General features: G+C 64.2%; 1 protein-coding gene across 1 annotated transcript; it reads right to left on the minus strand.

Annotated features, from left to right (window-relative positions):
- Positions 1–388: 388 nt before the first annotated feature.
- Positions 389–6,973, minus strand: CSF3R (colony stimulating factor 3 receptor). Its single transcript, XM_059488770.1, has 16 exons — positions 6,881–6,973; positions 5,992–6,087; positions 5,426–5,725; positions 5,227–5,350; positions 4,983–5,152; positions 4,160–4,314; positions 3,828–3,987; positions 3,426–3,508; positions 2,886–3,099; positions 2,524–2,712; positions 2,259–2,360; positions 1,897–2,043; positions 1,589–1,729; positions 1,376–1,466; positions 1,162–1,243; positions 389–781 (listed from the first exon to the last, which is right to left on the minus strand). Exons 2-16 carry the CDS (start codon positions 6,059–6,061, stop codon positions 389–391), a joined length of 2,421 nt encoding a protein of 806 aa, XP_059344753.1. The 5' UTR covers positions 6,062–6,087; positions 6,881–6,973.
- Between the last annotated feature and the right edge of the window lie 2,844 nt (positions 6,974–9,817).

Consider the following 9,817-nt stretch of genomic DNA (forward strand, 5'->3'; position numbering starts at 1 on the left):
TCCATCTCCGTCTCCGTTTCGGTTTCCCCTATCCGTCCTCGTCCCGGTCCCGATCCCCGTCCTGTCTCTGTCCCTGTCTCGGTACCATCCCCATCCCCATCCCCATCCCCATCCCCATCCCCATCCCCATCCCCATCCCCATCTCCATCCCCGTCTCGGTCCCGGTCCCGGTTCCCGGTCCCGTTCCCGTTCCCTTCCCGCAGAGACGCCCGGCTTGTTCTCAGCACGACCCCGTTTATTTCGGAGGGAGATGGTCGGGAGGGGACACGCACAGAGAGCGGGATGAAGCCGGGCAGTGACCCGGGGTGCGGCTGGAGCCCCGGGGGCGGACCCGGTGTCCCGCACCCCGGGGCTCCATCCCGGTGCCGCTGCCCGGCTCCATCCCACACTAATCCGCCCGGCACTCGTGCAGCTCCTCGGCGCCGCCGATGCGGAGCCCCTGCAGCAGCGGGAAGGTGGCGGGGGGCTCCTCCAGGAACGCCCATTCCCCCCCGCCTCCTCCGCCGCCGCCGTCCCCGCGGCCCCGCAGGTTCTCGTAGAAGCGGGGAGCGGGCTCGGGGAGCAGCCGCTGCCCCCGGTACCCCGCGGCGCCCACCCGCGCGTACTGCACCGGCTCCCCGGGGCCCTCCTGCCGCACGTAGGGCCGGGGCAGCGCCGGGGGAGCGGCGGACAGAGCGGGGGGCTCCTTCCTCGGCTGCTTGCCCGGTTCCCCTTCCAGCACGGTGACCGTGGAGATGGCGGCCGGGCCCGGCTCCCTCGCGGCGAGGCTCTGGAGCGGCTCCTGGGGACAGCGGGATGTCACGGGACTGCCACTGTCCCTGCTGTCCCTCCCGGGGCCATGGGCTGAGTGGGCACTGAGGGATGTCACGGGTGGTGCCACCTGTCCCTGCTGTCCCTCCCGGGGCCATGAGCTGCGTGGGCACTGAGGGATGTCACGGGCAATGCCACCCGTTCCTGCTGTCCCTCTCGGGGCCATGTGCTAGGTGGGCACCGAGGGAGGTCACGGGCGGTGCCACCTATCCCTGCTGTCCCTTCTGGGGGCCATGTGCTGGGTGGGCACCAGGGGAGCAGCGGGAGGTCATGAGCAGTGCCAGCTGCCCCTGCTGTCCCTCCCGGGGCCATGAGCTGGGTGGGCACCAGGGAAGCACCAAACGCTCTCACCTGTGGCAGTGCTGCTGGCACCCACTTGCCCAGGCTGCTGTTGGCAGGGTCGGGGACGCTGGGCCAGAGCTGCTCCTTCATCCTGGGGACCACGGGGATGGGGAACTCAGCGAGGCGGGCTGGAATGGGTGGCCTCAGTGCTGGACTGGCTCCTGGAGGGATGCCAGCTCTGCAAGGCCACCCTGTCCCAGCGGGGCAGGGCTCTGCCACTCACCGCTCGTTCTTCTGGAGGCAGATGAGCAACACCATGAGCCCGACAAAGACCAGCCCCAGGCTCAGGAAGAGGAACTGGAGCTCGCTGTCATCTGGGAAGAGGGACAGGGTCACAGGGAGCTGCAGTGGGCACTGCCAGCTGTGCTGTGCCACGAGGCTGGGCAGGACCAGGTCCCCTCCCGTGTCCCCCTGGTGGGGTGGCCGCAGCCCTCACCCAGCACTGTGGTCACCAGGGTCAGGCTGGTGCCGTTGGTGCTGCCAGCAGCCGTGGATGCCATGATGTGCACCTTGTACAGGGTCGATGGCTTCAGCCCCCGGATGGCAAAGGAGCTGAGGGAAGGGCTCACGGTGGCACCTGGGGACACACGGGGCTGTTGGTGTGGCAGTGCCCCCACCTGCTGGCAGGGACCCACCAAACTCCCTGACCCTCTCTGAGAAGCACACAGGGACTCCTGGTATCTCCACCCAGCACACTGAGGTGGGACAGAGGGCCAGGTCAGTGGTGCTGCAGGCAGGACTCACTGGCCATGCTGGTGATGCTGCTGGCCCAGAAGATGGTGTAGCTGGTGATGAACCCGTTCTGCACCTCCACTGGCAGCGGCTCCCAGCACAGCTCGGCCTCTGACTTGCTGATCCTCTTCAGGTGCAGCTTGGGGGCGTGGGATGGTGCTGGAAAGAGCAGGACAAGGGGGGACCAAGTGCTGAGCAGAGCCAGTGCCTCGGGTGGGAACTGATGGGGGGATCCCACCATGACGCCCCCAAGGCTCACTCAGAGATGACACAAATGCAGCCCCCCAAGCTGAGCTCTTTGCTACAGCCCCTGGATTTGGGGTACAAGGGAGAGAGGTGGTTCCTCCTTTTGGTGGGGCTCCCTTCCCACGTACCTTTCTGCTGGGAGTAGGCTGTGGTGTGGGCGGGCACCCCGACAGTGCCCTCGTACAGAGGGTACACTGAGATGTTGTAGCGCTGGAAAGGCTCGATGCCATCTGCAATGGAGAGCAGGGGGGGCACTGCTGAGAGCCCCCAGCACCACGGCACCAGCCCACCCACCCTGGGGTGGATCCAGAGGGAGGAGGCAGGGTGGGGAGTGGGCTGGGGGCTCTGGTTTGGTCAGGATGGGTGCCAGAGCCCCCTGGCAGGCCCCCTTACCCTGGATAAGGGCTGTGGTGGCTGCCCCATCACGCTCCATCTGCCAGCACCCGCTGCAGTGCCCAGGCTCTGCTGCCACCCGCTGCCACTCCAGGACATAGGCGGTCACTGGGGCCGGTGGTGCCTCCCAGTGCACCCAGAGGCTGCGCTCACCCCCGGGCACGGCCCGGAGCCCGGACAGAGGCTGACCTGGTGTGGGACAAACAGCTGGGATGGTGGAGAGGAGAGGGAGGAGGAGGAGGAGACCTCTCCCACATCTCCCCCCGTGGTTTGGAGTCTGCCCTCTCCTTGCCCTGGCCGCGCAGCCCGCTGGGGCGAGCAGAGCCCGGGGCACCCGCGGGGGTTTGGGGCACTGCCCTCACCTGTCCTCTCCAGCAGGATCACCTCGGTCGGTGCCGACTCGCCCGCGGCGTTGTAGGCTGACAGACAGACCTTGCTGGTGCCCGCGGGCACCGAGAAGTTGCACTGGGTGCGGGTGGTGTTGCAGACGGTGGGGGGGTCCCTGCCGCTCCTCCGGGGTCTCAGGGTCACACGGTAGCCCAGCACTCGCCCGTTGGCCTCCCGCTGCCGTGGGGCCTGGGTGTGAGCAGGGCGGGTGGGTGCCAGTCCCTGCGGACACCCCAGGCAGTGCCCCCCAGGCAATGCCCCCCCCCCCCAGGCAATGCCCCCCAGTCAGTGCCCCCCAGGCAATGCCCCCCCCAGGCAATGCCCCCCAGTCAGTGCCCCCCAGGCAATGCCCCCCCCCCAGGCAATGCCCCCCAGTCAGTGCCCCCCAGGTAATGCCCCATAGGCAATGTCCCCCAGGCAATGCCCCCCAGAAGATGCCCCCCAGGCAATGCCCTCCAAGACAATGCCCCCCAGACAATGCCCCCCAGGCAATGCCCCCCTGCCTCCCTGCTCACCTTCCAGCGCAGCTGCACCTCCAGCCGCCCCCCGGCCCCAGCTGGCTGAGCCCCCCACCACGCGTCCAGCTTCCCTGTGGGGGCTGCAATGGGAGGGGGTGGGAGAAGCTGAGAGAGGCCCGTGTGGCTGTGTCCCCAGGACTATGCCCTGTGTCCCCAGCTGTGTCCCCAGCACTGTACTGTGCGTCTCCAATGCTGTGCCATGTGTCTCCAGCACTGTGCCCTATTTCCCCAGCACTGGGCCATGTGTCCCCAGTGCTGTGCTGTGTGTCCCCAGCACTGTGCCATGCATCCCCAAGGCTGTGTCATGTGTCCCCAGTGCTGTACCATGTGTGCCCAGCACCATGCTGTGTGTCCCCTGCCTGCTCGAGGAGAGGGCACCCCCGGGTGTCTCACGCTCACCTTTCTCGTGGGTGGTGTAGTTCCTGCTGGGGCTCCACTCGCTCCACTCGCCCAGTGCCGAGGCTGAGCTGCGCCGGCAGCGCATCTGGAAGCTGTACTGTGTGCCAAACAGGAAACCGCAGCGCTGCGCCGTGCCCGCCTGGCCGATGATGCCACTGACCTGGGACAGCCAAACCAGGGCTGTGCTGGCTCCTGCCTTGGCAGGGACTGGCCCTGCTGTGGGCTCAGGAGACTCCTTGCTGTCCTACTCACATGGGGACCCCCCGCTCCCACTGCTTGGAGCAGAGGGAGGGTCCCGGCTCCTGCCCAGCCCCCTGCCCCACAGCACTCACCAGGGCCCAGGCAGGGTCCTCGGGGGCCCGGTAGCGCAGCTCACACTGCAGGTCCATGTGCTGTGTGCCCCGCGCCACATCCCAGGCCAGGGCAATGCAGTCGGTCTGGAAGGGGATGGACTGGATGCTCTGCAGGGTTGGGGGGTCCAGCTTGGCTGCAGGAAGGGCAGGGGAGAGTTGGAGAGGTTTGTGGTGGGCAATGCTCAGAGCCATGACCTCACATGTGCCTTTTGTTAATGCCAAGAGCTGCAGCCAGGGTGCTGCGGCAAGAAATGGGGGAAACCACCCCCAAACATTTAGGAGAATGGCTGGTGGCAAGAGGCAGGAGCTGGTGTGTGCCCCTGCTTGGGATGGAGGAATGCAACACTGGCACAGCTCTGCATTAATGCCTATGCAGAGAAAACAGATTTCATGGTGCCTGGAACACCCCACATTTGGGTAGGCTTGGGGGTGAGAGTGTGGCACATCCATGGGAGAGCTCAGCTGGTTCCTGGGCAGCCCTTCCCCAGCCCCAGATCAGGGCGGATAAATCTCTCCATCTGGGAAGGCTCCTTTTATAAATAGTTTATGGGCACAGGATCCATTATTAATAGAGCTGCTGAATAAATGGGTAATCAATTGCTGCAGGAGCTGTGGAGTGCAGCAGGTCAACTGGCAGCTCATAACCCGGTGCGTGCTGCTCGCTCTGCAGCGCTGGCACCGATTCATCCCGCCAGGACATTCATCACAGAACCTGCCCATAAAATGGGCCCCACGTGCTTTAATGTCACTTTAACACACCTGACGAGCTTCCCTGGCCCCTGACCTGTGTGCAGTCACTCACCCACGTCCATGGGGTCGATGAGGAGGTGCTCGGACTCGGTGGTGCCCAGGGCGTTGGTGGCAGACACCCAGATGTCCATCTGCCGGTACAGCTGCAGCAGCTGGCGTGGCACCGTGCAGTGGCTGTGCCCTCCTCGCGGCATGCAGCCCGTCACTGCCTGGGCTCTGCTCCTGCAGCAGACAGGGCACTGGGCTCAGGGTCGTTGCTGTGGGGTTTGGCAGGGGATAATATTTCCAGGACTTACCCCATGTATTTCAGCACAAAGCTGGTGGGGAGGTGGCTGTTGGTTCCCTGCTGCCATTGGCACGTCAGCCCGTAGTCATCGAGGTTCAGGACACAGCTGAGGTTGAGGGGCTTTGCAGGAGGATCTGGAGGAGAAAGAGCCTGAACAAGTGCCCGTCCCTGTTGGGGAGGAGGGTGACCCACAGTGGCAGCAGACTTACAGCCCGCCCTGATCTCGGCCATGCCAACGCGCTGCTTGGTCCCATTCCACTCCACACAGCAGAACAGCCTGGCCTGGGTGTGGTTGAAGCGGGGCAGGGTGAGGTTGGACACCTCTGTGCCCCCCGGGCCCTGGCGCTGGCTCCCAGCCACAGGCTTGTTGTCCAGCATCCAGCTGATCCGGACCCTGCCCTGCTCCAAGCCCTGGCAGAGCTCCCTCTGGATGGTGCAGGATGCCGTGACAGCAGAGCCCAGGGGCACAACGGGGGGGCTCACAGTCACCGAGGCGCAGCCCAGTGTCCCTGTGGGCAGGAAAAACCTGTCACACCCTGGGCACAGCTGTGCCAAAGCCACCTCAGCTCCTCAGCGCCCAGGCAGGACACAGGGACGAGCTTCTTCCCTTAGATGGGCCCCCCACTCTGGAGAGGAAGAGCCGAGCGTTGGGCAAGGCACGGGCACGTGCCAGGCCCCATCCTGCCCGTGCCCGCCGTTCCTGCCTGCCCCGGGGGGCAGCGGCTGCTGGGGATGCTGTGCCCGTGGCACGGGACAGGACGGGGCCCGCACTCACCGCCCAGCTGGAGCAGCAGGAGCAGGGAGAGATGCAGCAGGAAGGGTGTCCCAGCCCCGCGCCTGCCCATGGTCTCCTCCGTGCCTTTGGCATCACCTGGAGCGGAGAAAGCGCCTTGTCCTGGGGGTCGGCAAGGGCTGGGGACGAGGTGGGCTGAAGGAGCCGGGCTCCATTGTCAGCGGCTCTTCCTGGAGCAGAATGTCCTTTCGCTGTCCGCTGTCAGCGTCAGCCCTTCCCGCAGCCCTTCTGACACCTCCGCCCCCGGCTCGCCACAGCCGCTGGGGCGGGAAGCGCAGCGGAGAGAGCCCGGAACGCGGAGAGAGCCCGGAACGCGGAGAGAGCCCGGAACGCGGGGCCGTCCCCCGCACCCCGGCACCGTCCCGGGCACAGCACCCGCAGGCACGGGCTGATTTTATCTCCATTATCTCCAGCCGCTGCCGGGCAGAGATTTGCGGTTTGAGGGCGGGTGAGGGCGGCGGAGGGCGATAAGCTGGGAGAGGGAAGCGAGTGACCGACAGCAGCAGAGCGGGACTGGCCGGGGCTGCGGGGTCCTGCCCACGCCGCTCTCGGCTGTCCCTGCCTGCTGCTGGAATGGCCTGGGAGCGGTGGATCCTCTGTCCCGGATGGGTCCCAGACACGTTCGTGGCCCAGGAGGGGCTGCCCACACTGCACCCAGTTGCCCACAGCTCCTCACCCCCAAGCCAACATCCAGAGGGAGGCGAAGCACTGAGTGTGGGAGTGGGACTGCGGCCACCCCTGGGCACTCGGCACGCGTGGCTGTCCCAGGCAGGGGATGGGCAGAGCAGCCACGGACCAGATGCTGCTCAGTGGGACCTGAGTGTCACCCACCCCTACCCCATCTCCATCCCTACCCCACCTCCATCCTTACCTCGCCTCCATCCCCGCCCGTGCTCCGTGTCCGGCGTGCCCGGGAGCCGCTCACGGCCCGCTCCGAGCGCGGGGCTCCGGCAGCCGGCGGCTGGCCGTGCCCGGAGTGTTTGCTAACATGCTGCTTTCCCCGTTAGTTCCTCAAAACCAGGGCCGTTAGTTGCTGTGACGCTGTGAAGAAGGTGATTGCAAAACACTTCCCTGAAGCCTGCGACCCCCTCCTCTCTCGCCGCAGGCAGGAAAGCCCGGGGGGCGCGGGCGCCCCGAGCAGCGCCCGGCCTCCACCCTGCCCGCTGCAGGGCTGGGCTTGGCACAGCCGGGATGGGGCACGGACAGTTCCTCACTGCAGCTGCCCTGGGCACACCCGGCTGGGCTGGGGGACACGGCAGAGGGGCACTGGGGGAAGTGGCAGCAGGCCATGGGTGAGGGAATGAGCAACTCAAGGGGCAGGAGGCAAACCCAGCTGTGTGATGCTGCCTGGGAACAGCTCACATCCCCACACCCGTGTCTGTGTCCACGTCCACATAGTCCAGCTTGCCCCAGGGTGAGCAGCCCACAAGGGCAACCCGTGCCATGATGTTCCCACCAGTACCTCCCAGTTTTGACCCTTAACCCGTGTTATTTCACAGTTCCTTGTCTGGTGCCATGCTGTGCCCACCCATGCCGTGATGTTCCCACCAGTATCTCCCAGTTCTGACCCTTAACTTGTGCCATGATGTTGCCACCAGTATCTCCCAGTTCTGACCATTAACCAATGTTATTTCACAGCTCCTTGTCTGGGGCCGTGTCGTGCCGTGCCCACCCGTGCCAGGCTGGAGCACAGCCCCGGGGGGGAATCCCATGTCTGGGCACTCGGATGGGGCTGGCATGGGGGTAAACAGAGGTTTGCTCAACCCTGCCACACTCAGAGCCTTCGCAACCCCGGCGGCTGATGTGCAAAGAGCTGTTTACTCCGGCTTGGGGCGGTGTTTCATTTCCACGCTCACACAGGGCTCACATAGCCCAGCACTGCCAAAATTTGGGGGTCCAGAGCAGAGCCCTGGAAGCAGCAGGGTGTGTCCGTGTGGTGGGACACCAGCCTGGGCAGATCTGGCATTGAGGCGAAGGGGATGGCCCGGGGCTCTCAGCACCGACCTCACCAGCCCGACAGTCCAAGCAAAGGCATTTTCCCCCAAATCTGCCCAGCTTGTAAAGGGTCAGGCTGCTGGCAGGGGTGGGTTGAAGGCTCAGCACCCTGGGCTGGGGCACGGCGCCGATGCCCACTGCCTGCCCAGGCCGGGGTGAGCTGCCCTCGCAACATTTCCCTGGGGTGTAGCAACAAGCCCCGGCCCGTCGGGACGGAAGGCGGTGCCGTGCGGGCTGTTTACCAGCCGAGCAGGAATATCCGTGGGTAGCCATGGCGACCTGGGCATCTCCGTGGGAACCGGGGGCGCCGCGCTGCGAACACCCAGCTGGACACCGGCAAGCGCCCGCCGCCGCTGGGGCCCCGCCGCAGGCTGCGATCGGGCTGGGGAGGGGATTTTGCGTCCATCACCAGCGCACGGCCGTCCAAGGGCTCGCCTCGCCCTGGGAAAGGCTCGTCCCAGCAGGCTCCGAGCGTGCCAATGATCCGGGAGAGCTGCCCGGGAGCGGGGATGGAGCAGATGTGCCCCCTGTCAGCGCTCTCGCTTCCCCTTCGGCTCTGAGTCATGCTCACAAGCTCCCAGAGCCCGTCCCTGCCATGGGACAGGGATGGGACGGTGTTCACAGGGGTCTCGGGATGAGGAGATGAGGATCTGACTCCGTGTTTCCGAAGGCTGATTTATTATTTTATGATATATATTATATTAAAACTATACTAAAAGTATAGAAGAAAGGACTTCATCAGAAGGCTTGCTAAGAATAGAATAGCAAAGAATCATAACAAAGGTTTGTGGCTTCGACTCTGTCTGAGCCAGCTGACTGTGATTGGCCATTAATTAGAAACAACCACATGAGACCAATCACAGATGCACCTGTTGCATCCCACAGCAGCAGATAATCATTGTTTACATTTTGTTCCTGAGGCCTCCCAGCTTCTCAGGAGGAAAAATCCTAAGGAAAGGATTTTTCATAAAAGATGTCTGTGACACAGGAATACAAGGCAGGGTCCTGCAGGGATCCTGAGCTGTGTGTCCCACCCTGGCAGGAGGATGTGTGGGTAGGGGGCTGCTGTGTGTGTGAGAGCCATCTGGGTGCCAGAGGGTCCCATGTGCAGGTGACACAGGCCATGGTGCAGGACAGCAAGGGGAGCACAGTTTGGAGGGAGGGTGGATGCTCACAAGGCAGTTTGGGGGTGAGTGGTGGAGCAGTGGCTCCCAGTTTGTGACACGAGAACCTCCCGAGGCTGCGGCCATCAGGCAAGGGGGAAGGTGGAAAGGGGAAGCAGCTGCGGGGTTTTTCCTGGTTGCAGAGTGCGAGATGGGGACTGAAGGCACTGGACAGCAGCCCTTGGGCATGGCCAGACCCTGTGGGCAGCTCTGGTTGCAGTGCACAGGCAGCAGCCCCATGTTCGGTGCTCAGGAGCTCTCAGACAGGCATCTTTGTGTTCCCAGTGCCTCTGATTCCATCCCTGCTGGGTGGATCATTGCTCTTAAACACAACAAAGCACATTCCTGGTGTGTAGCAGCTCCGCAGGCAGCAAAGCCCATCTTCCCTAAAGGGATTTTCCCTTTCTTCTTTTCACTCCCTAAAAAAATAGAATATTGCCAGCCACGTAAGACGCAAGATACAAGTGCAAAATCTTCTGCAGTCTCTAATGGGTGAGGAGAGCTGGTTAATTGGTGCCCAATGCAATTAGTTCAGACTCTACCCCTTTGCTCAGCCATCAGCAATAAGGAGGGAGCAGAGGGCTCCCCATCAAGTGGGGAGAGGTGGTGAGGAGAGGATGTCATCACCAGGGGACAGGGGGACATGGGCA

This window comes from Ammospiza nelsoni, chromosome 25, assembly GCF_027579445.1.
Source record: "Ammospiza nelsoni isolate bAmmNel1 chromosome 25, bAmmNel1.pri, whole genome shotgun sequence".
Classification (NCBI taxonomy): Eukaryota; Metazoa; Chordata; class Aves; order Passeriformes; family Passerellidae; genus Ammospiza; species Ammospiza nelsoni.

Coding starts and splice junctions, on each gene's coding strand:
- CSF3R (XM_059488770.1), bottom strand. CDS start 6,061: ATGGGCAGGCGCGGGGCTGGGACACCCTTCCTGCTGCATCTCTCCCTG. Junction 5,153..5,226: donor TTTGTGCTGAAATACATGGG/GTAAGTCCTGGA, acceptor TGTCTGCTGCAG/GAGCAGAGCCCAGGCAGTGA. Junction 1,244..1,375: donor TGCCTCCAGAAGAACGAGCG/GTGAGTGGCAGA, acceptor CGTGGTCCCCAG/GATGAAGGAGCAGCTCTGGC.